The sequence below is a fragment of the Kogia breviceps genome, chromosome 2 (genome assembly GCF_026419965.1).
Source record: "Kogia breviceps isolate mKogBre1 chromosome 2, mKogBre1 haplotype 1, whole genome shotgun sequence".
Classification (NCBI taxonomy): domain Eukaryota; kingdom Metazoa; phylum Chordata; class Mammalia; order Artiodactyla; family Physeteridae; genus Kogia; species Kogia breviceps.
Genome location: NC_081311.1, coordinates 62,087,892 through 62,115,121, shown reverse-complemented (window position 1 = coordinate 62,115,121; position 27,230 = coordinate 62,087,892). Strand labels below are relative to the sequence as shown.

At 45.5% G+C, this 27,230-nt stretch overlaps 1 protein-coding gene across 1 annotated transcript in view; it reads left to right on the top strand.

Annotated features, from left to right (window-relative positions):
* Positions 1-27,230, top strand: part of CDH23 (cadherin related 23) — a 466,374-nt gene that overhangs the window by 324,303 nt on the left and 114,841 nt on the right. Inside the window, exons 17-21 of the mRNA XM_059054180.2 lie at positions 16,212-16,449; positions 17,867-17,972; positions 19,576-19,703; positions 24,385-24,457; positions 26,351-26,467. Of these exons, the coding sequence (XP_058910163.1) occupies positions 16,212-16,449; positions 17,867-17,972; positions 19,576-19,703; positions 24,385-24,457; positions 26,351-26,467 (662 nt within the window). The remainder of the gene's footprint in view (positions 1-16,211; positions 16,450-17,866; positions 17,973-19,575; positions 19,704-24,384; positions 24,458-26,350; positions 26,468-27,230) is intronic.

The window sequence follows — 27,230 nt, the reverse complement described above, 5'->3', positions numbered from 1 at the left end:
CAGGTGTACAACGCAGTGATTCAGTTATACAAATACATATATCCATTCTTTGTCAGATTCTTTTCCCATATAGGTTATTACAGAATATTTAGTAGAGTTCCCTGTGCTATATAGTAGGTCCTTGTTGATTATCTATTTTATATATAGTAGTGTGTATATGTCAGTCCCAAACTCCCAATTTATCCCTCCTCTCCCACGTCCTTTCCCCTTTGGAAAGGGGAAAGTTTCTTTTCTAAGTCTCTGACCCTCTTTCTGTTTTGGAAATAAGTTCATTTGTGTCATTCTTTTTTAGATTCTGCATATAAGTGATATCATATGGTATCTGTCTTTCTCTGTTTGACTTACTGCATTTAGGATGATCATCTCTAGGTCCATTCATGTTGCTGCAAATGGCATAATTTCGTTCTTTCTTATGGCTGAGTAATATTCCACTGTGTATATGTACCACATCTTCTTTACCCATTCCTCTGTCAGAGGACATTTAGGTTTCTTCCCTTTCTTGGCTATCATAAATACTGCTGCAGTGAACATTCTGGTGCATGTATCTTTTTGAATTATGGGTTTCTCCACATATATATCCAGGAGTAGGGTTGCTGGATCATATGGTAGCTCTATTTTTATTTTTTCAAAGAATCTCGATGTAGTTCTCCATAGTGGTTGTACAAATTTACATTCCCACCAGCAGTGTAGGAGCGTTCCCTTTTCTCCATGCCCTCTCCAGCATTTATTGTTTTAGACTTTTTGATGATAGCCATTCTGATGGGGGTGAGGTTTTACCTCATTGTAGTTTTGATTTCCATTTCTCTAATAATTAGCAGTGTTGAGCATCTTTTCATGTGCCTTTTGGCCATCTGTATGTCTTCTTTGGAGAAATGTCTGTTTAACCTTCTCATTTTTTGATTGAGGTGTCTGGTTGGTTGTTTGCTTGTTTGTTTTTGGATATTGAGCTGCATGAGCTGTTTGTAGATTTTGGAGATTAATCCCTTGTCAGTTGCATCATTTGCAAATATTTTCTCCCATTCAGTGGTTTGTCTTTTCATTTTGTTTATGGTTTCCTTTGCTGTGCCAAAGTTTTGAGTTTAATTAGGTTGCATTTGTTTATTTTTGGTTTTATTTCCATTACTCTAAGAGATGGATTAAAAAAGAAATTGCTGCGATTTATGTCAAAGAGTGTTCTGCCTGTGTTTTCTCCTAAGAGTTTTATAGTATCTGTCCTTACCCTTGGGTCTTTAATCCATTTTGAGTTTATTTTTGTGCATGGTGTTAAAGGATGTTTTAATTTCATTCTTTTGCATATAGTTGTCCAGTTTTCCCAGCACCATTTGTTGAAGAGACTGTCTTTTCTCCATTATATATTCTTGCATCCTTTGTCATAGATTAATTGACCTTAGGTATGTGAGTTTATTTCTGGGCTTTATATCTTGTTTCATTGATCTGTATTTCTGTTTTTGTGCCAGTAGTATATTGTTTTGATGACTGCAGCTTTGTAGTATAGTCCAAAGTCAGGGAGCCTGATTTTTCCAGCTCCATTTTTCTTTCTCAGCATTGTTTTGGCTATTAAGGGTCTTTTGTGTTTCCATGCAAATTTGAAATTTTTTCGTTCTAGACCTGTGAAAAAATGCCATTGGTAATTTGATAGGGATCTCACTGAATCCGTAGATTGCCTTGGATATTATAGTCACTTTGAAAATATTGATTCTTCTAAACCAAGAATATGGTATACCTTTCCATCTGTTTGTGTCATCTTTGATTTCTTTCATCAGTGTCTTATAGTTTTCAGAGTACAGGGCTTTGCCCCCTTAGGTAGGTTTATTCCTAAGTATTTTATTCGTTTTGATGCGATGGTAAAAATGGGATTGTTTCTTTAATTTCTCATCTCATCTTTCATTGTTAGTGTATAGGAATGAAAGAGATTTATGTGTTTTAATTTTGTATCCTGCAACTTTACCAAATTCATTGATGAGCTCTAGTAGTTTTCTGGTAGCATTTTTAGGATTTTCTATGTATAATGTCATCTGCAAACAGTGATGGTTTTACTTCTACTTTTCCAATTTGGATTCCTTTATTTCTTTTTGTCCTCTGCTGTGGCCAGGAGTTCCAAAACTATGTTGAATAAAACTGGTGAGAGTAGACATCTTGTCTTGTTCCTGATCTTAGAGGAAATGCTTTCAGCTTTTCTCCATTGAGAATGATGTTAACTGTGGCTTGTCATATATGACCTTTATTATGTTCCCTCTATTCCCACTATCTGGAGAGTTTCTATAATAAACAGGTATTGAATTTGATCAAAAGCTTTTTATGCATCTATTGAGATGATCATAAGGTTTTTATTCTTCAATTTGTTGATGTGGTGTATCACACTGAATGATTTGCAGATATTGAAAAGTCCTTTCATCCATGAGATAAATCCCACTTGATCATGGTGAATGATCCTTTTAATGTATTGCCAGATTTGTTTTGCTAGTATTTTGCTGAGAATTTTTGCGTTTATGTTCATTGGTGATATTGGCCTGTAATTTTCTCTTTTTGTGGTATCTTTGTCTGGTCTTGGTATCAGGGTGATGGTGGCCTCGTAGAAAGAGTTTGGGAGTGTTCCTCCCTCTGCTATATTTTGGAAGAGTTTGAGAAGGATAGTTGTTAGCTCTTCTCTAAATGTTTGATAGAATTTGCCTGTGAAGCCATGTGGCCCTGGACTTTCGTTTGTTAGAAGTTTTTAAATCACAGGTTCAATTTCAGTACTTGTGACTGGTCTGTTCATATTTTCTATTTCTTTCTGGTTTGGTCTTGGGAGATTGTACCTTTCTAAGAATTTGTCTATTTCTTCTAGGTTGTCCATTTTATTGACATATAGTTGCTTATAGTAGTCTCTTATTATCCTTTGTATTTCTGAAGTCTGTTGTAACTTCTTTTTCATTAATAATTTTAGTGATTTGAGCCTCTCCCTTTTTATCTTGATGAGTCTGGCTAAAGGTTTATCAATTTTGTTTATCTTTTCAAAGAACCAGCTTTTAGTTTCATTGATCTTTTCTATTGTTTTCTTTGTCTCTATTTCACTTACTTCTGCTCTCATCTTTATTATTTCTTCTACTAACTTTTGGTTTTGTTTGTTCTTCTTTCTCTAGTTGCTTTAGCTGTAGGCTTAGGTTGTTTATTTGAGATTTTTCTTGTTTTCTGAGGTAAGATTGTGTTGCTCCAAACTTCCCTCTTAAAACTGCTTTTGCTGTGTCCCATAGGTTTTGAATCATTGTGTTCTTGTTGTCTGTAGGTATTTCTTTATTTCCTCTTTGATTTCTTCAGTGATCCATTGGTTGTTTGGTAATATATTCTTTAGCCTCCACCTGTTTCTGTTTTTTACAGGTTTTTTTTCTTGTAATTGATTTCTAATGTCATAACATTGTGGTCTGAAAAGAGGCTTGATATGATTTCAATTTCATTAAATTTACCAAGCCTTGTTTCATGGACCAGCATGTGACATACCCTGAGAATGTTCCATGTGCACTTGAGAAGACTGTATTCTACTGCTTTTGGCTGGAATGTTCTCTAAATATCAAATAAGTCCATCTGGTCTAATGTGTCATTTAAGACCTGTGTTTCTTTATTGATCTTCTGTCTAGATTATCTATCCATTGATGTAAGTGGGGTGTTAAAGTCCCCCACTATTGTTATGTTACTGTCACTTTCTCCACTTACGGCTGTTAGCATTTGCCTTATATATTGAGGTCCTCCTATGTTGGGTGCATAAATATTTACAATTGTTATATCTTCTTCTTGGTTTTATCCCTTGATCATTATGTAGTGTCCTTTTTTGTCTCTTAAGTTTTTATCTTAAAGTCTATTTTGTCTGATATGAGTATTGCTACTCCAGCTTTCTTTTATTTCCATTTGCATGGAATACCTTTTTCCATCCCCTCACTGTCGGTCTGTGTGTGTCCCTAGATCTGAAGTGGATCTCTTGTACACAGCATATATCCGGGTCTTGTTTTTGTATCCATTCAGCCAGTCTGTGTCTTTAGGTTGGAGCATTTAATCCATTTACATTTAAGGTAATTATCAGTAAGTATATTCTTATTGCCATTTTGTTAACTCTTTTGTATGTGTTTCTGTGGATTTCTTTTTGTTCCCTTCCTCATTTGTTCTCTTCTCTTGTGATTTGATGATTATCTTTAGTTTCATGTTTGGATTGCTTTCTTGTGTGTGTGTGTGTGTGTGTGTGTGTGTGTGTGTGTGTGTGTGTGTGTGTATCTACTGTAGATTTTTGGTTTGTGATTCCCATGAAGTTTTGATATAGCATTCTATATATAAACGAGTTGCTGGTCTCTTAATTTCAAATGCATTTCCAGCATCCTGCATCTGTAGTCTCCTCTTCTCACAGATGCGGGTTTTGATACATATTTGTGTGTGGATGATTTCTTACCTCTACTGTATGTTTGCCTTTACCAGGGAGCTTCAACATTCATAATTTTCTCGTTTCTTGTTGTGGCCTTTTCTTTTCTGCCTAGAGAAGTTCCCCTAGTATTTGTTGTAAAGCTGGTCTGGTGGTGCTGAATTCTCTTAGTTTTTACTTATCTGTAAAGCTTTTGATTTATTCATCGAACCTTTTTTTTTAAGATTTTTTTTAATGTGGACCATTGTTAGTCTTTATTGGATTTGTTACAAAATTGCTTCTGCTTTTTGTTTTTGTGTTTTGGCCCCGAGGCTTGTGGGATCTTAGCTCCCCAACCAGAGATTGAACCTGCAACCCCTGCATTGGAAGGCAAAGTCTTAACCACTGGACCACCAGGGAAGTCCCTCCCCATCTTTTTTTTTTTTTTTTTTTTTTTTTGCGGTACGCAGGCCTCTCACTGTCGTGGCCTCTCCCATTGTGGAGCACAGGCTCCAGGCGCGCAGACCCAGCAGCCATGGCTCACGGGCCTAGCGGCTCTGTGGCATGTGGGACCCTCCTGGACCAGGGCAAGAACCCGTGTCCCCTGCATCGACAGGCGGACTCTCAACCACTGCGCCACCAGGGAAGCCCTCCCCATCTAATCTTAATGAGAGCCTTGCTGGGTAGAGTATTCTTGGTTGTAGGTTCTTCCCTTTCATCACTTTAAATATATCATGCCACTCCCTTCTGGCATGCAGAGTTGCTGCTGAGCAATCAGCTGATAAACTTATGGGAGTTCCCTTGTGTGTTATTTGTTGCTTTTCTCTTGTTACTTTTAATATTTTTTGTTGTTGTCTTTAGTTTTTGTCATTTTGATTACTCTGTGTCTCAGCATGTTCCTCCTTGGGTTTATCCTGCCAGGAACTCTCCATGCTTCCTGGACTTGGGTGCCTATTTCCTTCCCCATGTTAGAGAAGTTTGCAGCTTTTATCTATTCACATATTTTCTCAGATCCTTTCTCTCTCTTCTTCTTCTCTGGGACCCCTATAATGCAAACGTTGGTGCATTTAATGTTGTCGCAGAGGTCTCTTAGACTGTCTTCATTTCATTCTTTTTTCTTTATTCTGTTCCATGGCAGTGATTTCCACCGTTCTGTCTTCCAGGTCACTTATCGATTTTCTGCCTCTGTTACTCTGCTATTGATTCCTTCTAGTGTATTTTTCATTTCACTTATTGTATTGTTCATCCTGTTTGTTCTTTAGTTCTTCTAGGTCTTTGTTAAATATTTCTTGTGTCTTCTTGATCTGTGCTGCCATTCTTTTTCTAAGATCTTGGAACATCTTTACTATCATTTCTCTGAATTCTTTTTTGAGTAGACTGCCTGTCTCCTCTTCACTTAGTTGTTCTTCTGGGGTTTTATGTTTTTCCTTCTGGAAACATATTCCTCTGCTGTCTCATTTTGTCTAACTTTCTATGATTACAGTTTCTATTCTGCAGGCTGCAGTGTTGTAGTTCTTCTTGCTTCTGCTTTCTGCACCCTGGTGGATGCGGCAGTCTGAGAGGCTTGTGCAGGTTTCCTGGTGGGAGCTACTGGTTCCTGCCCACTGGCAGGTGGAGCTGGATCTTGTCCCTCTGAGACAGAGCTTTGTCAGGGGTTGTGTTTAGCAGGCAGTTTTGTGGTCAGGAAGACTTCCAGGAGCTTGTCTGCTGAGGGATAAGGCTGTTTTCCCTCCTTGTTTGTTTTTTGGTCTGAGGCATCCCAACACTGGAGCCTACAGGCTGTTGGTTGGGGCCAGGTCTTTGTGAGAAAATGGCCACCTCCAGGAGGGCTTATGCCAATAATTACTCACCAGAACTGTGGCTGCCAGTGTCTTTGTCCATACAGTAATCCACAACTGCCCCCACATTTGCAGTAGACCTACCGATACCAGGAGGTAGGTGTGGCCCAGGCTCTTATGAGGTCACTGCTCTTTTCCTGGGCCCTGGTGTACACAAGACCTTGTGTGCGTACTCCACAAGTGGAGTTTCTGTTTCCCCCAGTCCTTTGGAATTTCTGTAATCAAACCCTGCTGGTCTTCAAAGCCAGATTCTCTGAGGGCTCCTCTTCCTGTTGCCAGACCCCCTGGCTGGGGAGCCTGGTGTGGGGCTCAGAACTTTCACTCCTGTGGGAGAACTTCTGTGATATAATTATTTTCCGGTTTCTGGGCTGCCCACCCAGTGGGTATGGGATTTGATTTTTTCACGATTGCACCCCTCATATCATCTCATTATGGTTTCTTCTTTGTCTTTGGATGTAGGATATCTTTTTTGGTAGGTTCCAGCGGTTTTTTTTGTTGATGGGTGTTCAGCAGTTAGTTGTGATTTTGGTCTTTTCTTAAGAAGAGGTCAGGTCACATCCTTCTACTCTGCCATCTTGTCTCCCAACTAGAACTTTTTTTTTCTTTGCCTTGTGCTTCATCTAGCTTCACTTGCTCATAGGGTACCACAGACAGAGGCCTCCACCCAGCACTTCAGACCAGAGTTCCTCTGATCTATGTGTTTGCTTTTATGCCAGTACCATACTGTTTTGATTCCTATAACTTTGTGATATAGTTTGAAATCAGGGCGCATGATGCTTTATTCTTCTTTCTCAAGATTAATTTGGCTACCGGGGGTCTATTACGGTTCCACACAAATTTTAGGATTGTTTGTTCTATTTCTGTGAAAAATGCTATTGGAATTTTGATAGAGACTGCACTGAATCTGCAGATTGCTTTAGGTAGTATGGAAATTTTAGCAATATTAATTCTTCCAATCCATGAACATGGATTATTTTTCCATTTATTGGTCTTTTTCAATTTCTTTCATCAATGTCATATTTTTCAGTGTGCAAGTCTTTCACCTCCTTGGTTAAATTTATTCCTAGGTAGCATTTTATTGTTTTTTGATGCAACTGTAAATGGGATTTTTTTCTTAATTTTTCTTTCTGATAGTTCATTATTAGTGTGTAGAAATAAAACAGATTTTTGTATATTGATTTTGTATACTGCAACTTTACCAAATTCCTTTTATTCTAACAGTTTTTTGGTGGAGTCTTGTGTTTTCTTTATATAACATCATGTCATCTGCAAGTAGTGACAATTTTACTTCTTTTCAGATTTGAATGGCTTTTTCTTTCTTGCTTAATTGTTCTTGCTAGGACTTCCAGTACTACGTTGAATAAAAGTGGTGAGAGTGGGCATCATTATCTTGTTCTGATCTTAGAGATAAAGCTTTCAAGTTTTCAGCATTGAGTATAATGCTAGCTTTGGGTTTGTCACATATGGCTTTTATTATCCTGAGGTACTTTCCCTCTATACCCAGTTTGTTGAGAATTGTTATCATAAATGGATATTGAAATATGTCACATGCTTATACTATATTTATTGAGATGATCATATGATATTATCTTTCACTATGTTAATGTAGTGTGTCACATTGACTTGCAGAAGTTGAACCATCTTTGCATCCCTGGAATAAAACCCACTTGATCATGGTATATGATCCTCTTAACGTTCTGTTGAATTTGGTTTGCGAATATTTTGTGAAGTTTTTACATCTTTGTTCATAGGGATATTGGCCTGTAATTTTCTTTTCTTGTGGTGTCCTTGTCTGGTTTTGGTATCAGGGTAATGCTGGAATCATAAAATGAGTTTGGAAGTACTCCTTACGCTTCTGTTTTTGGGAAGAGTTTGAGAAGGATTGGAATTGATTGTTCTTTAAATTTTTGATAGAATTCACCAGTGAAGCCACCTGGTCTTGAACTTTTGTTTGGGAGATATTTTTTTAACATATTTACTGGAGTATAATTGCTTTACAATGGTGTGTTAGTTTCTGCTTCATAACAAAGTGAATCAGTTAGACATACACGTATATCCCCATATCTCTTCCCCCTTGCGTCTCCCTCTCTCCCACCCTCCCTATCCCACCCCTCTAGGTGGTCACAAAGCACCAAGCTGATATCCCTGTGCTATGCGGCTGCTTCCCACTAGCTATCTGTTTTACATTTGGTAATGTATACATGTCCATGCCACTCTCTCACTTTGTCCCAGCTTACCCTTTCCCCTCCCCATGTCCTCAAGTCCATTCTCTAGTAGGTCTGCATCTTTATTCCCGTCTTGCCCCTAGGTTCTTCATGACCATTTATTTTTTGATTTTTATATTCCATATATATGTGTTAGCATATGGTATTTTTTTTCTATTTCTGACTTACTTCACTGTGTATGACAGATTCTAGGTCCACCCACCTCACTTCAAATAACTCAATTTCATTTCTTTTTATGGCTGAGTAATGTTCCATTGTATATATGTGCCACATCTTCTTTATCCATTCATCTGTCAATGGACACTTAGGTTGCTTACATGTCCTGGCTATTGTAAACAGAGCTGCAGTGAATATTGTGGTACATGACTCTTTTTGAATTATGGTTTTCTCAGGGTATATGCCCAGTAGTGGGATTGCTGGTTCATATGGTAATTCTATTTTTAGTTTTTTAAGGAACCTCCATACTGTTCTCCATAGTGGCTATATCAATTTACATTCCCACCAACAGTGCAAGAGGGTTCCATTTTCTCCACACCCTCTCCAGCATTTATTGTTTCTAGATTTTTTGATGATGGCCATTCTGACTGGTGTGAGATGATATCTCATTGTAGTTTTGATTTTCACTTCTCTAATGATTAATGATGTTGAGCATCCTTTCATGTGTTTGTTGGCAATCTGTGTATCTTCTTTGGAGAAATGTCTGTTCAGGTCTTCTGCCCATTTGTTGATTGGGTTGTTTGTTTTTTTTTGATATTGAGCTGCATGAGCTGCTTGTAAATTTTGGAGATTAATCCTTTGTCAGTTGCTTCATTTGCAAATATTTTCTCCCATTGTGAGGGTTGTCTTTTGGTCTTGTTTATGGTTTCCTTTGCTGTGCAAAAGCTTTTAAGTTTCATTAGGTCCCATTTGTTTATTTTTGTTTTTATTTCCATTTCTCTAGGAGGTGGATCAAAAAGGATCTTGCTGTGATTTATGTCATAGAGTGTTCTGCCTATGTTTTCCTCTAAGAGTTTTATAGTGTCTGGCCTTACATTAAGGTCCTTAATCCATTTTGAGTTTATTTTTGTGTATGGTGTTAGAGAGTGTTCTAATTTCATTATGTTACATGTAGCTGTCCAGTTTTCCCAGCACCACTTATTGAAGAGACTGTCTTTTCTCCACTGTATATTCTTGCCTCCTTTATCAAAGAGAAGGTGACCATATGTGCATAGGTTTATCTCTGGGCTTTCTATCCTGTTTCATTCATCTATATTTCTGTTTTTGTGGCAGTACCATACTGTCTTTATTACTGTAGCTTTGTAGTATAGTCTGAAGTCGGGGAGCCTGATCCCTCCAGCTCCGTTTCTCTTTGTCAAGATTGCTTTGGCTATTTTGTGTTTCCATACAAATTGTGAAATTTTTTGTTCCAGTTCTGTGAAAATTGCCATTGGTAATTTGATAGGGATTGCATTGTATCTGTGATTGCTTTGGGTAGTAGAGTCATTTTCACAATGTTGATTGTTCCAATCCAAGAAAATGGTATATCTCACCATCTGTTTGTATCATCTTTAATTTCTTTCATCAATGTGTTATAATTTTCTGCATAGAGGTCTTTTGTCTCCTTAGGTAGGTTTATTCCTAGGTATTTGATTCTTTTTGTTGCAGTGGTAAATGGGAGTGTTTTCTTAATTTCACATTCAGATTTTTCATCATTAGTGTTTAGGAATGCCATAGATTTCTGTGCATTAATTTTGTATCCTGCTACTTTACCAAATTCATTGCTTAGCTCTAGTAGTTTTCTGGTAGCATCTTTAGGATTCTCTATGTATAGTGTCATGTCATCTGCAAACAGTGACAGCTTTACTTCTTCTTTTCCGATTTGGATTCCTTTTATTGCTTTTTCTTCTCTGATTGCTGTGGCTAAAACTTCCAAAACTACGTTGAATAATAGTGGTGAGAGTGGGCAACCTTGTCTTGTTCCTGATCTTAGTGGAAAAGGTTTCAGTTTTTCACCATTGAGAACAATGTTGGCTGTGGGTTTGTCATATATGGCCTTTATTATGTTGAGGTAAGTTCCCTCTGTGCCTACTTTCTGGAGGGTTTTTATCATAAATGAGTGTTGAATTTTGTCAAAAGCTTTTTCTGCATCTATTGAGATGATCATATGTTTTTTCTCCTTCAATTTGTTAATATGGTGTATCACATTGATTGTTGTGTATATTGAAGAATTCTTGCATTCCTGGGATAAACTCCACTTGATCATGGTATATGATCCTTTAATGTGCTGTTGGATTCTGTTTGCTAGTATTTTGTTGAGGATTTTTGCATCTATGTTCATCAGTGATATTAGCCTATAGTTTTCTTTCTTTGTGACATCTTTGGTTTTGTTATCAGGGTGTTGGTGGCCTTGTAGAGTGAGTTTGGGGGTGTTCCTCCCTCTGCTATATTTAGTAAGAGTTTGAGAAGGATAGGTGTTAGCACTTCTCTAAATGTTTGATGGAATTCGCCTGTGAACCCACCTGGTCCTGGGCTTTTGTTTGTTGGAAGATTTAAAATCACTGTTTCAGTTTCAGTGCTTGTGATTGGTCTGTTCATGTTTTCTATTTCTTCCTGGTTCAGTCTCAGCAGCTTGTGCATTTCTAAGAATTTGTCCATTTCTTCCAGGTTGTCCATTTTATTGGCATAGAGTTGCACGTAGTAATCTCTCAAGATCGTTTATATTTCTGCAGTGTCTGTTGTTACTTCTCCTTTTTCATTTCTAATTCTATTGATCTGAGTCTTCTTCCTTTTTTACTTAATGAGTCTGGCTAATGGTTTATCAATTTTGTTTATCTTCTCAAAGAACCAGCTTTTAGTTTTACTGATCTTTGCTATCATTTCCTTCATTTCTTTTTCGTTTATTTCTGATCTGATATTTATGATTTCTTTCCTTTTGCTAACTTTGGGGTATTTTTGTTCTTCTTTCTCTAATTGCTTTGGGTGTAATGTTAGGTTGTTTATTTGAGGTGTTTGTTTTTCTTAAGGTAGGATTGTATTGCTATAAACTTCCCTCTTAGAACTGCTTTTGCTTCATCCCATTCGTTTTGGGTCGTCATGTCTCCATTGTCATTTGTTTCTAGGTATTTTTTTATTTCCTCTTTGATTTCTTCAGTAACCTCTTGGTTATTAAGTAGTGTATTGTTTAGCCTCCATGTGTTTGTATTTTTTACAGATTTTTTCCTGTAACTGATATCTAGTCTCACAGCATTGTTGTTGGGAAAGATACTTGATACGATTTCAATTTTCTTAAATTTACCAAGGCTCGATTTTTGACCCAAGATATGATCTATCCTAGAGAATGTTCCATGAGCACTTGAGAAGAAAGTGTATTCTGTTGTTTTTGAATGGAATGTCCTATAAATATCAATTAAGTCCATCTTGTTTAACGTATCATTTAAAGCTAGTGTTTCCTTATTTATTTTCATTTTGGATGACCTGTCCATTGGTAAAAGTGGGGTGTTAAAGTCCCCTACTATGACTGTGTTACTGTCGATTTCCCCTTTTGTGGCTGTTAGTATTTGCCTTATGTATTGAGGTGCTCCTGTGTTGGGTGCATAAATATTTACAATTGTTATATCTTCTTATTTAATTGATCCCTTGATGATTATGTAGTGTCCTTCTTTGTCTCTTGTAATAGTCTTTGTTTTAAAGTCTATTTTGTCCGATATGAGAATTGCTACTCCATCTTTATTTTGATTTCCATTTGCATGGAATATCTTTTTCCATCCCCTCATTTTCAATCTGTATGCGTCCCTAGGTCTGAAGTGGGTCTCTTATAGACAGCATATATACGGTTCTTGTTTTGGTATCCATTCAGGCAGTCTCTGTCTTTTGGTTGGAGCAGTTAATCCATTTACATTTAAGGTAATTATTGATATGTATGTTCCTATTTCCATTTTCTTAATTGTTTTGGGTTTGTTTTTGTAGGTCTTTTCCTTCTCTTCTGTTTCTTGCCTAGAGATGGTCCTTTAGCATTTGTTGTAAAACTGGTTTGGTGGTGCTGAATTCTCTTAGCTTTTGCTTGTGTGTAGAGGTTTTAATTTCTCCGTTGAATCTGCATGACACCCTTGTTGGGTAGAGTAATCTTGGTTGTAGGTTTTTCCCCTTCATCCCTCTAAATATGTCCTGCCACTCTCTTCTGGCTTGCAGAGTTTCTGCTGAAAGATCAGCTGTTAACCTTATGGGGATTCCGTTGTATGTTATTTGTTGTTTTTCCCTTGCTGCTTTTAATATTTTTTCTTTGTATTTAATTTTTGATAGTTTGATTAATATGTGTCTTGGCACATTTCTCCTTGGTTTTATCCTGTATGGGACTCTCTGTGCTTCCTGGACTTGATTAACTATTTCCTTTCCCATATTAGGGAAGTTTTCCACTATAATATCTTCAAATATTTTCAGTCCCGTTCTTTTTCCCTTCTTTTTCTGGGACCCCTATAATTTGAATGTTGGTGACTTTAATGTTGTCCCAGAGGTCTCTGAGACTGTCCTCAATTCTTTTTCTTTTCATTCTTTTTCTTTATTCTTCTCTGCAGTAGTTATTTCCACTATTTTATCTTCCAGGTCATTTTTCTGTTCTGCCTCAGTTATTCTGCTATTGATCTCTTCTAGAGAATATGTAATTTCATTTATTGTGTTGTTCATCACTGTTTGTTTGCTCTTTAGTTCTTTTAGGTCCTTGTTAAATGTTTCTTGTATTTTCTCAATTCTATTTCCAAGATTTTGGATCATCTTTACTATCATTTTCCTGAATTCTTTTTCGGTTAGACTGCCTATTTCCTCTTCATTTGTTAGGTCTGATGGGTTTTTACCTTGCTCCTTAATCTGCTGTGTGTTTCTCTGTCTTCTCATTTTGCTTAACTTATTGTGTTTGGGGTCTCCTTTTCGCAGACTGCAAGTTTGTAGTTCCCATTGTTTTTGGTGTCAGCCCCCAGTAGCTAAGGTTGGTTCAGTGGGTTGTGTAGGCTTCCTGATGGAGGGGACTAGTGCCTGTGTTCTGGTGGATGAGGCTGTATCTTGTCTTTCTGGTGGGCAGGTCCACATCTGATGGTGTGGTTTTGGGTGTCTGTGGCCTTATTATGATTTTATGCAGCCTCTCTGCTAATGCGTGGTGTTGTGTTCCTGTCTTGCTAGTTGTTTGGCATGGGTTGTCCAGCACTGGAGCTTGCTGGTCATTGAATGGAGCTGGGTCTTGGCATTAAGATGGAGATCTCGGGGGGATTTTCGCCGTTTGTTATTACGTGGAGCTGGGAGGTCTCTTGTGGACCAATGTCCTGAACTTGACTCTCCCACCTCAGAGGTGCAGCCCTGACACCTGGCTGGAGCACCAAGAGCCTGTCATCTACACGGCTCAGAATAAATGGGAGAAGAGAAAGAAAGAAAGAAGAAGATTAAATTAAATTAAAGTTGGGCTTCCCTGGTGGCGCAGTGGTTGGGAGTCCGCCTGCCAGTGCAGGAGACACGGGTTCGTGCCCTGGTCCGGGAGGATCCCACATGCCGCGGAGCAGCTAAGCCCGTGAGCCATGGCCGCTGAGCCTGTGCGTCCGGAGCCTGTGCTCCGCAACGGGAGAGGCCACAACAGTGAGAGGCCCGCATACCGCAAAAAAATAAATAAATAAAAATAAAAAATAAAAAATAAATTAAAGTAAATTTAAAAGTTATTAAAATTAAAAATAAAAAATAATTATTAAAAAAATTGTAAGTAATGAAAAAGAAAGAAAGAAGAGAGCAACCAATCCAAAAAACAAATCCACCAATGATAAATAACAAGTGCTAAAAACTATACTAAAACAAACAAAGGAAAAAAAAAACCAGACAGACTGAACCCTAGGACAAATGGTAAAAGCAAAGCTATACAGACAAAAATCACACACAGAAGCATACATATACACACTCACAAACTGAGAAAAAGGGGGAAATATAGATAGATAGATAGATAGATAGATAGATAGATAGATAGATAGATAGATAGATAGATATAGTTGCTCCCAAAGTCCACCTCCTCGATTTGGGATGATTCGTTGTCTATTCAGGTATTCCACAGATGCAGGGTACATCAAGTTGATTGTGGAGGTTTAACCCGCTGCTTCTGGGGCTGCTGGGAGAGATTTCCCTTTCTCTTCTTTGTTCGCACAGCTCCTGGGGTTCAGCTTTGGATTTGGATCCGCCTCTGCGTGTAGGTCGCCTCAGGGTGTCTTTTCCCACCCAGACAGGACGGGGTTAAAGGAGCAGCTGATTAGGGAGCTCTGGCTCACTCAGGCCGGGGGGCGGGAGGGGTACGGAGTGCGGGGTGAGCCTGCGGTGGCAGAGGCCAGCATGATGTTGCACCAGCCTGAGGCACGCCGTACGTTCTCCTGGGGAAGTTGTCCCTGGATCACAGGACCCTGGCAGTGGCGGGTTGAACAGGCTCCCAGGAGGGGAGGTGTGGTGAGTGACCTGTGCTTGCACACAGGCTTCTTGGTGGCTGCAGGAGCAGCCTTAGCATCTCATGCCAGTCTCTGGGGTCCGCGCTGATAGCCGCGGCTCACGCCTGTCTCTGGAGCTCGTTAAAGCGGTGCCCTTAATCCCCTCTTCTCACGCACCAGGAAACAAAGAGGCAAGAAAAAGTCTCTTGCCTCTTCGGCAGCTCCAGACCCTTTCCCGGACTCCCTCCCGGCTAGCTGGGGTGCACTAGCCCCCTTCAGGCTGTGTTCACGCCGCCAACCCCAGTCCTCGCCCTGGGATCCGACCTCCAAAGCCCGAGCGTCAGCTTCCAGCCCCCGACCGCCCGGGCAGGTGAGCAGACAAGCCTCTTGGGCTGGTGAGTGCTGGTCGGCACCGATCCTCTGCGGGAGTCTCTCCGCTTTGCCCTCCGCACCCCTGTGGCTGCGCTCTCCTCCATGGCTCTGAAGCTTCCCCCCTCCGCCACCCGAAGTCTCTGCCAGCGAAGGGGCTTCCTAGTATGTGGAAACCTTTCCTCCTTCACAGACCCCTCCCACTGGTGCAGGTCCCGTCCCTATTCTTTGGTCTCTTTTTTCTCTTGCCCTACCCAGGTACGTGGGGAATTTCTTGCCTTTTGGGAAGTCTGAGGTCTTCTGCCAGCGTTCAGTAGGTGTTCTATAGGAGTTGTTCCACATGTACATGTATTTCTGATGTATTTTGGGGGAGGAGGGTGATCTCCACGTCTTAGTCTTCTGCCGTCTTGAAGCTCCTCCTGGGGGAGATTTTTGATTACTGGTTCAATCTCCTTACTAGTAATCAGTGTGTTCAGATTTTATATTTCTTCATGATTCAGTCTTGGCAGGTTGTATGTTTCCTGGAATTTATTCATTTTGTCTAGATTGTTCAATTTGTTGGCATATATTTTTTCTTAATAGTCACTAATGATCCTTTGTATGTCTGTGGTATCAGTTTTAAGAATTTCTGACCATCACAGTTCTTCAACATCTAAATGTCTCCAGTAGGCAGAATGTCTTGTTCACAGCAAGAAGAGGGTCATTCTGCCTGTCTCCTCTTTGATTAAATCAGCACACTCCTGCCCTTTCAGTACCTGACCACCACTCCACCCCTCATGTGGTACTGACCCCTGCCCACCACATCCTGCCCCACCTCCTGTTAAATGTAGCTATTCTTCTTATTTAGGGACAATGAAAGAGAAGGCAAATTTCAGACTCCATTAATTTCTCTCTGTTTATCACCTTGGACAAGGACAGGCTGGTAAATGCAGGCCCTTATCTGCAAGCTGCTTGAAACCAAGGTGTCCTTTCCCTTCCTCCTTCCTGCCTGACATAGGTTCTCTCTGGACAAGGACACGGGACTCATCATGCTGATTGCCAGACTGGACTATGAGATCATCCAGCGCTACACCTTGACAGTCCTTGCCCGGGACGGGGGTGGTGAGGAAACCACAGGCCGGGTCAGGATCAACGTGTTGGATGTCAATGACAACGTGCCCACCTTCCAGAAGGACGCCTATGTGGGTGCCCTGAGAGAGAATGAGCCTTCCGTCACACAGCTGGTGCGGCTCCGGGTAAGATGCTGGGCTGCCCTTTGATCTGACTGTTTACCTTGTCCTTCTCTCTCCGGTTTCCCCTTGACTGCCCGCTCAGGAAGCCACTGCAAGAAGTACTAACTGCCCATCCACAAAGAATTCTGCTCAGATCGGGGGTCACATTCTTGATCTGTGTCAGGCCACCTCTGAGTGGCACTTCATGTCCCTGGTTACCGAGTGAGGCTAGTGTCTGTCTCAGCTTAAATTTTAGGTCTCCATTCACCCCCCATCTCCCTTGGTGAGTTCTGAGCATTTGCCTGTGTAAGGCCCCCCATCCAAGCCCTTTAATGACTGCTTAGAATCAGGTACTGCTGCAGCTGGAAGGCACCAGAAACCATGGGCACAACCCAGTTCATGGAAGGGGAAACAGGAGGGGAGTGGCAGACGCCATGAATTAGTAGAGGAGAGAGCCAGGACTAGAACTTGGGACTCTATGCTCCAAGCATCCTCCTGCAATGAGTCCCCGCCACATGTTGGTGACCTCTGACCAGAAACTTCTTAATGTCCTCGTGCCCCTTCCCCACTCTGCCGACCCAGAATGACAGGACCCAGAGCCTCCATTTAGAACTTATTTCTGAAGGAGGCAGGGATGAAGGAAGGTGGAGGAGGTGGGCATGGGGGATACACAAAAGACAGGACCACGCGCCCTCCTAACGTAGCCCTGGCTCCCTGGAGGACCCTGCCCTCCCTCCCCGCCCATCTCCTCTTACATGCAGAGTGGAGGGAGGCCCCTGGAGGCTCTCTAGGGTCAAAGACATCTGGAAAGAGCTAATTAATGCAGCCACCCCAGAGACAGCCAAGAGAAAGGAGGATCCCTGACCCAATTCCAAGTGCCTTCTTCCCTCCTTGCATGCATGCAACATGCATTTATTAGATTACCTACTGTGTTCCAAACACTGTGCTGGATTCTAGGTATCAGCTGCAGTCAGGAAGCAAAGTTCCTGCTTCCAGGTAGGCAGAACGAGGAAGGCAGAAATTAAACAAGAAGTTGCAATCGGGAGGGGGGACGAATGGGGTGCCCAGCACGGGGCCCTAACCCAGTCCAGAGATCAGGGAAGGCCTCTGTGCATGAGATGTTCCAGCTGGTACTGAGGGTGTAGGAGATGGCCATGCCAGGTATGGTGGAGACCCTTTTCATCTTCTGGGTGAGGCTTGGCCTTCCTGTATTCCCCCAGGCCTTCAGCCTGCCCTCTAGATTCCTCAGGATACCTCCACACCCCAACATGAGGTGTGTCTGCTGGGAGCCAGAGAGTAGCCTCCAGCTGAGGGACAAGGAGGGCCTGGATCACCCAGAAAAGGGGGCTCAGAGAGCGGACAGCCCTCCCCTCCCACCTGCCTTCTTCTGGCCCCAGGGTCACTGAAAGCTCAAGGGCCCTGTCCGCCCTCTTCCTTCCAGGCAACGGATGAAGACTCTCCTCCCAACAACCAGATCACCTACAGCATAGTCAATGCCTCCGCCTTTGGCAGCTACTTCGACATCAGCGTGTATGAGGGCTATGGAGGTACGCGTGGGGCACGACTGAGGGCCCAGCCTGGGAAGGAGGGTTGGCAGGTGGGAGCAGCGTTGCACATCACACCTGTCTCAGGAGGGAGCCCTTCTGTCTCCCAGACACCCTGGACCACTTGGGAAGCTGCCCCACAGCTCCTGTCGTCTAGAGCAGCACGTGGTATGGGGTCACCACTTCATAGGCTCAAGATCTGTGTCTCAGTTCAGCCAGATCTTTCTTTGAGTCTTAGGCCTGTGACCAGTCAGGCATCTGAAATTACCACAGTATGTGGGGCTCCTATTAAGAAAGGCTGCCTGGCCAGCTCTGTGGTGGGGGATGAGGGGGAGGGGAGCCAGGTAGAGTCTTGTTAGCCAAGTTTCCCCATCCTTTGGGCATGCTGTGGCCACTTCCCAGATCTTCTGGGCTATGGCCTTTCCCTGCTTGGCCAGGCACAGTTCCATACTCTGGACCTTGCCCTGCCTGCTGCACTGTGAGTCCAGGAAGGGAATAGCAGCAACAACCTCAAGCTTCAAGATCCCAAGAGACCACCTGTTTTTTTTTTTTGTTGAAGCAATTGGGGCCCAGAGACAGGGGGTGACTTGCCCAAAGTCACACAGCAAAGCTGTCCAGGGAGATCCTGTGATCTGGCTCTTGGTGGCTTTTCAGCACCTACCTCCCCACCAGAATCCAACCTCTTTGAACTTCTTGACACTCTCTCCCCTTACAGGGGTCACTTCCGTGTCTTTGAAGAGTCTGTTCCTTCTGCTGGGGAAGCCCTTCCTCCCTGTCCCTTTGCCCTGCTTCCCTTTAACCTCTGGCATGTTGTAGGGCTCATTTGGACATCCTCTCCTCTGTGAAGCTTCCCTAATGCTTGAAGATGGTCTAGGTATCCCCAAGACAGAGCAGATGTGCACTGGATGACTCTGAGTGCAGTGCTCACTCCTCCTCCCACCCCACATCTGTGTCAGAGAAATGCTCTTGGAGAAGCTGCAGTCATGGCTCTGGATGCTACAGCCCCATGGCCTCTGTAAAATCTGTGTCCTCCCCTTTAAAAACGTAACAGTCCCATGCCTCTCCCCACCCTCACACCTCACCACCTTCTCAGCTAGAGGAACCCTCCTTGGGTTTTATATTACTAAAGCAACAATTTTGTTTCTGTTTTCCAAATAGAAAGTGGCAATTTAATATTGTGGTAATGCCTTTGCAGACCACCTATGCCCCCCACTCCCAAGCCAATACATCTTCCCTTCCAAACTGAGAATCAATGGCTGAGCATGAAAGATACTCATGGTGAGAGTCCAGGCATGTGCAGTGTGCCTTTGGGGAAGATACTGAACCTCTCTGAGCCTGGTTTCCTCATCTGTAAAGTGGGGCTTACGTTACCACCAAAATAGTTACCACCTGCTGGACTCAACGCTATGCCTGGCACATATCAGGCGGTCAGTAAACCTAAGTCAGGACCGTGGGGCTCCGGGAGTTCAGAGGCAGGAAGGGAAAACAAGGCAGAGCTGGCTCAGGCTGAGCCAGCCACACCCTCTCTGCCCAAAAGGGAGCCGTGGCTGGATGGACATATAAAGTCTGCTCACAGAGGGCCTGGGGCCCTATCCTGTCATTTCAGTGATCAGCGTGAACCGCCCCCTGGATTATGAACAGATACCCAACGGGCTGATTTATCTGACGGTCATGGCCAAGGATGCTGGCAACCCGCCTCTGAACAGCACTGTCCCTGTCACCATCGAGGTGTTTGTAAGTACCCAGGGGTGCACTGGCCTTGCCCTTCCAGGATATGGGGTGGTGAGTGCTTCCCAGACTATTGGGGCCCTGACAGAACCCGCGGTCCCCACAGCTCAGAGAGTTACTCAGCAGACTGTCCCGAAGGCTGTCCCCTGACAGACTGCCTCACGGCTCAGCCATGGAAGGCACAGGGCCCTGGGACCCAAGAAGAGCCTAGTGGCCGTGCTCTAACTTCATTCGGGGACCTCAGGACACCCTCTGAGGGGGAACAGGAGCTGGGGCTCAAGCAGGGAGGAAATGTCATAGATTCCTTCATTTATAGCCACATTCGGTGAAATTCAAGGGAATTCCTGGAAGGTCATCTTCTCTGTCTCTCTCTCTGGTCCCCTCTTTCTTCTTCACTTCCTTTTCTCATTCCTGTGAAGATCTAAAAGAGCCTGAAACCAAACCACAGCTTGTCTGACATGAATATCAAGCACAGCTTAGTGCTTGCCGTGTCTGAAACTATGTCGCTGAGTCCATCTCCACACTGGTTCATTGACCCTATGCAGCTCCCCCAGCAATCCCGGGGATGCAAATCACGGTCTGACAGCAGCCCAGGGGGCCTTCCCCGCTGCCCCGCAAGACACCCACCCCCATCTCATAAAGGCTGCTGCCTGCGGAGAGGGTGAACACGTGTTGATGGAAGAGTTAGTGCATTACTGGCTCCAGAAGGTTTCGATCAGATTGCCAGGTCAGGAGATACTCTGCGATTTGACAAACACTCAGCAAAATCTTGCCCAGAGCAGGTTGCTGGATGACCTTCCTGTCCCAGCTGGCTTCGGTAACAGCCTCTGGTGCTGCCTTACTTCTGGCTTTAATGAGTCTCATCCTTTCAACCCAAGTCCAAGGCTCCAGGGCCAGCTCTGGGCAGGGGACCCCACTTGCTTATGGAATAGGACAGGGCAGTGATGGAAAAGTCGAGGGTGATTCCTGCAGGGAGCCCTGCAGCTTGGGCATGTGGGAACAGCATTTCAGGGTAGGAGAGGATGGAGAGTCTCTGCAGAAGCAGGTCCAGTAATGGAAAGTCAGAGTCTGGGACCCTAGATCTGGCACTTCAGGCTCCAGGGAGTGACCAGGAGGAGATCCACAGAAGCCCGAACGCATGCCTGTCTTTAACCTGCAACCTCCCACCTTGAAATGCCGAGGGTGATAGCAGAGAAGCAGAATACGCTCCCCGCTAATCCTGGACAAGTCCTGGTATTCGTCCCCACATGGCCCCAACCCTGACTACAGCCCCCAAACCCCCCCTAACCCTGGCCACACTTATAACCCTGACCGATGCCCACCCCCACCCCCCCATCACTTTCAACCAGAATCTTGCTCTACTCGATCAAGCAGTGAATTTCTCCTGTGTGCGCGGTGCAGTAGAAGGTCCTGGGGGGGATATGAAGGCGGCTGTGAATCCTGCTGCCCCCACAAAGGGACACTGACTAGAGGGAGGAGCACAGCTTGGGAGGCGTATGGCTTTGAAACCCAGCTCTGCCACCCTCTAGCCATGTGACCTGTGGCTCTTGTCCTCTCTGAGCCTCAGGGTCCTGATCTGCAGAATGGGGACACTCATGGTACTGCCTCATGATATTGTGAAGAGTAAATGAGATCCTGCAGGTGGTACCTGGCTCCGGTAAGGCGGGCCGTCAGTACAGCTGATAAGACAGATGTGCATACAAGCAGCAGCATCCGTGCGCCAGGCTCTCTGGTGCAAAAGGGAAATTCCAGACAACTCAGCTGGGCAGGGAAGGACCCTCTCTAGGCTTGAGGGAAATGGCAGTGAAAGAGGATGAGAGTAGGGGAGGTTTGGGGAAATGAGTTGAGGTGTTCCACGCCGCCCAGGGATGGGCAGGCAGGATTGACCAAACGGAAATTAAAACGTCTCTAGCTCCATACTGTGCCAGCTGCTTTCACGTTACACAGTCTCTCTCAATCCCATTCAGCACATGAGGCTCAGGGAGGGAACATAGGCGGTACCAGGTCACCAGTGCCTTCCTCACGTTCTGGCTAGTAAGTGGCCTTTGAATTTACTTCCAATCCTAATAAGCTAGGATTTGAATCCTGACCTGTCTGACTCCTAGGTTCACGTTCTTTCCACCACAGCCCTAGGCTTGGGGGCTTGGATATCCCAATCTTCATGTGACTGAGACCAGTGTGCCTCAAAGTTCACGTGGATTCCCTGGGCATCTTCTTAAAATGCAAATTCTTACCTAGTGCATCTGCGGAAAGAGCTGAAGCTCTGCATTTCTAACATGCTCCCAGGAGACGCTGATGCTTCTGCTCAGGGGACCACACTTTGAGTAGCAAGGCCTTCAGAGATCCGCCGTTGTGGTGTCTTGAAACCCAGGGACTGCCCCAAACCCCAGCTCACGTCCCAACCTGTGGTCACTTACGGAAGGGACCTGGGGAGGGCCTCTTTCTCTTTTTGCCTTAACCTGTCACATGTAGCCAGAGCAGGAAGTGGATGGCCCAGGGACAGAACTAACCTTTTATCTGCTATGAATAAAAGAGTGATCAGCAGCCTCAACCTCTCCCCCTGATACCAGGGAGCGGGGGCTCCATGTGCAGAGGCAGGTGGGGGCAGGAGTCCACCTCGCTCCCCTCTCAGCAAAAGCCAGCATGTGCCCTGGCCTAGAGCCACCTCAGCCCCACGGAAGGGGTGCCGTTTTCCGATTTCCTCAAAGCTGTCATGCGGGTCAGCAGGAACCCTGCACTGCCCTTCCCGTTCTGCCCTTGCCCATGGCAGCAGGGCGGATCTGGCAACAAAGACAGGTGCCACCTGGACTGTAAGTGAGCATCATCTCCTGAGCAGAGTTTTGGGATGGTGTAGTCACTTGTATCTAAGGACCACACTTGAAAAGTTTACTGCCTCCGGGTTGGTTTTGCATGTGGGTGATTTTTAAGTAGCTGTCAGTTAGCTGAGCTGCCTCCTCCCTCCACCAAAGGGATCTTCTCTCAACTGAAAAAAAAGAAAAGAAAAGAAAAAGCCCCAGCAGAGATGAAGGAGTTGACGGCAGCACTTACTGCACAGGTTGGAAGGGGTGGGGAGGGGCAGATCAAGGCGACAGGGCTATGGAAGGGGAGGGTGTGGGTCGGCGGAGCCAGGTGATTCCTTTTCATCCACTGCTTGTTGGTTTTTAATAAAGAAGTCAAACTCAGATTTCCCATTAGGGGACAATAAGCTTTTGTAGAGGGAGCCACTGAATTAGAACTAATAGTGAATGCAGCGCCAGGATCCAGGGAAATATCACCGCTAATAAGTTTCTGCCTCATGCTCTGTCACTGACAATCTCCACGCGGTTGCATGCAGCCAAGCATAAGGCTTAAATATATACGTGTATGAGGCATTCGTGCCCACACCGGGGATGCCCAGGCGTGCTGCTGGGGGCATCAGACATGGGATGGGACCTCACACTGCCAGTTCTCTGAGGCTGGAGGGAGGGACAGGTCAGCGGGAACCAGTGTTTGGTCCAGAGCCAGGGGCCAGATGGGGGAAGAGCATTCCTCCACCCACAGTCTTGGCACGATGGGATTCTCTAAAGTCTCACGAGGTGGGCAACCAGATACCGGGCCATCTCCTCCTTCTTTAAATTTTGTTTAAATTCATTTTACTGAAGTAGAGTTGATTTACAATTTGTGTTCAGGCCGCCTCCTCCTCCATGCGTGCTCAGCCAGAAGCGAGTGACTTCCTGCAGGAGCCTTCCTCTCAGGGGGCTCCCAGTGCTTGGGGGAGGGAGGCCCTGGGAGCCTGCATGGCTGAGAACTGAAGCCTACAGACCCCCCCCGGGGGGGGGGGCGGGCTGCGACCCAGTCTGACCTCTGAGCTCCAGTGCTGGGCTTTTGGGGAAAGGGGAGGAGGTGCTGAGTCAGGTGGGCCAGCGAGGCTTCCTCCAAGAGGGGAGCAGGGAGGCACTCTTGTGGAGTGACTGCAGAAACGGTTGGTGAGGACGAGAGAGTCTTCAAGGGTAGGAAAGTGTCCCGATTGTGAAGGAGCTTCAGGAGCAGGCGGAGGCTGTGTCCCAGGCCCACCCTGCTGCCTCAGCCCTCAGACCCAGTGGCATCCCCTGGCCACTGGTGAGGGCTGGGCCAGAGGAGGGATTGCTCTAGAACCGCAGCTGGTGGTGGTGGGACGGGTTTGCCCAGGCGGGTGGAGGAGCCGTTGTTCTTGTGTGTGTGCCCAAGGGTCTAGAATTCAGGCTCTGGGAGCCACCTGCCCCTGCCTGCCACTGCATACTTCAGTATTGAGGTACTCCTTTCTCGAAGGCAGAATGTTGATAGGAGGGTTCCTAGAACCTCCACTGTCACCTCAGCGGAGCTGGATGGGAAGGTCCGAGTGTGGGTGCAAGAACTGGAGGGGAGCCCGGAGTTCAGCCGAGAGACAGGCAGGGAGAACCAGGGGAGCTGGGGGTCCCGGGCAGTCCAGCTGCTGCCTTCATTCGCCATCTCTCCGCCATCACTGTCCCTTCCTGACCCCACATGTTTCCCCAAGGCCTATCCTGCCACCTTGAACTGTAGCCCAGCTAGGGGGCCACCTGGCCACCCTGTGACACCCCACCTGGCTCTGGTTATACATTGAGGCCAGAGCTCCTCGGTGCCAGCCTGCGATGCTGACCAGCCCCGAATGCCTCCCTGGCTTCTGCAACGTGTCTCTCTTCTGTTCCAGGATGAGAACGACAACCCTCCCACCTTCAGCAAGCCTGCCTACTTCGTATCCGTGGTGGAGAACATCATGGCAGGTACGGCCTGGGCTGGGGAGGCAAGAAGGCAGGAGGCCAGCAGTCATGGTGCCGACGGCATGAAAACCCGACCTTGCACACGAACGCCAGAGGCCCTTGCCCTCCCTGTGTTTCCCAGTGACAAATGGAACCTCTGGAGATGTCCAGTTGTCTGCCGGCCCACAGTTCTTTACAGAGCACCTACTGTGTGCAGATGCTCGGCTAGGCACTTGGTCCCTGCTCCCCTGCAGCTAGTTTTCCTGCAGGGAAGAGAATAATGACCAATGATTAACTGAGCAACCTTGGTTAAACAAGAGTCTGCAGAGAGTTCTGAGTTTACGGGGCTATGTGGCCGGTCCCAAGGTCCATAATGGCCGAAGGGGTCACCTTGGAGGATGGCATGTGTTCCTAGGTGAGGACGAGAATGGGAGGCTCCTCCCTGAGCTGTCTCAAGTGCCAGGGCCCAGCTTGCAGACCCAGGGCCACCAGCTCCACACTCAGATTCCAGGGGACCTGCTGTGTCCTCAGGGCAGGCCGGAAGCTTCACCCTTACACCCAGAGTGGACGTTTTTTGGGGGAAACTCTCATATCAGGAATTGCTGCAGCAGCTGGAGGAATCAGGGACAGTGGAATCAGAGGTAACCTTGCCTGGCATCACAGGGCCTTCTAAAGAGAACCTTCGGGTACCTTCCTGGTATCTGATGATTTGCTGGGCAGATGCCAGACTGTGCCCAGCCCACCCTTACCCATCCTAGTCTCAGGCATCCCCTGGAGAGTATCACTCTGAAGCAGCCCCCTGCACTCCCCATCATCCCCAGAGACTGACAAGGAGAGACCTTCATCATGGCACTTAATCCTCTTCCAAGTTGAGTATGCTGGGATAAAGGAGTGTGTCAGGGCAAAGGGACCTGTCCTCCTGCTCAGGACAGGACTGAGAGAGCAGAGGCCCCACGGCTACCTGGTGGGGCCCAGAATGACCTGACTGTCCACAGCCCCCTGCCTGGCCCCTCATGCCCCCTGGGACTATTGATTCATCAGCATAATAGTAACCATGGTCTGCAGTTCAGTGGGAGCTACCGTGGGCCAGGCCTGTGCCCCACATGTTTTATCCTTTGGGATCCTCACCAACAACCCCACAAGTTGGGCTTTATAGTTAGACCCACTTTACAGAGGAAGAAGCTAAAGCTCAGACAAGTTAAGGCAATTGCCAGAGGTGCTACCAGATTCCAGCCTGGATGTGGTGGCTCTAGAAGGCCACACACTGACCCTCCTCGTCACCCTGCCAGAGCTGGCAGCTGGGTGGCAGGCGGGGGCTGAATGCCTTTGCAGGCACGGCTACGAGACAGTCTGCCCTCAGAGTCTGGCCAGGCAGCTGGCAAGGCTGGTCCCCTGACCCAGGATTTCACAGAGATGGAAATGAAGGTGAGGGCCTTAACTGGACATTAAAGAGAAAATAAAAACCCTTATAAATTCTCCTTGTGATCAAGGTAAAATAAGACCAAAATTGAATACAGTAAATGTAGAATAATTTAATATGGAGCTTCATTTCTTTCTGAGTCAAAGTCAAAGCTGGTTAATCTGAGCATATTTAATATGGTGACCAGGCAGGGAGGGATGGGGTGGGGCAGTGGTGCACTCTGAGGCCGGGCCAGGAGTGAGTCGGGGACAGAGGGGGAGGACTGGATCCATCCCAGGCTCCACCCCCTCCCATGGAGCCTTGTCCCCACACAGCCCAGGAACCTGAGTCACAGGAACAGGCGGTAGAGCCCACTCTCATCCCTGGGTCTCCCCAGCGGCAGGCTTCCTGCCTCCTGAGGGCTCCTTCCCCTTGGGACTGTGCCCCTGTCCTGCCCCCAGAGCCTGGGGCTGTGAGCCCACGGTGATCAGCACCCCACTCCTTTTGTCTCCCGGTAGGAGCCACGGTGCTCTTCCTGAACGCCACGGACCTGGACCGCTCCCGGGAGTACGGTCAGGAGTCCATCATCTACTCCTTGGAAGGCTCCTTCCTGTTTCGGATCAGCGCCCGCTCAGGTGAGCCCCCTGTGGCCCTCGTCCTCTGCACCTCAGACTGACGCTCCATACTCAGCCCGGGGACCGGCCTCTGGGCCAGCATCTCCTCCCTTTCACAGGAGGCCCGTGTTTCTAAGCAAGTCAGCTTTGAGCACCTGGTTTTATCCCTGAAATACGCATTTGTGTGAGATTACTGATCTTACCCCCCCCCCAAAAAAAAAAAAATCACAACATTCATTCATTCACCAAAGAATGTCTTTCAGTGATGAAAGAGCCCTGTTATGTTTAAAATGTGTTCCATTTTACAAATATCTGGCTAACCCACTGCTCTGCAGGGACACCTTTCTTCAAGCCTAAGTGTCTCCCTCCTCAGCTGCAGACCTCATTCTTGAATCCTGGCTCCTCTTCCTAACACGGTGTGTGTCTCAGTTCCCCACCTACAGAGGATGTGCTTATCAGGGCTGTTGTGTGAATTCAGTGAGTCGTTATAGAGAACTCAGTGTAGTCCCTGGTACGTAGTAAGTGCTAACGAAGTTAGGTTATTATCATTATTTTCTTTGGTCTTTTCACCCTGGGGCCCCCATCCCCAGCTCCCTGCTCAGCCCATGTAACTCTCCTTTCTTCCTCATTTCTCCATATGCCTCCCTCTAGCTTTCTCTCCTCCTTGAGGCAGGGAGGGAAGGGGCACAGAAAAAAGCATTAAGAGAACCCAGCTTTCTAAAAGAAGCTGGGAAGGAACAGGAGGCCCCTGATATTCATTCATACCTTCACTCAGAGATCAGTG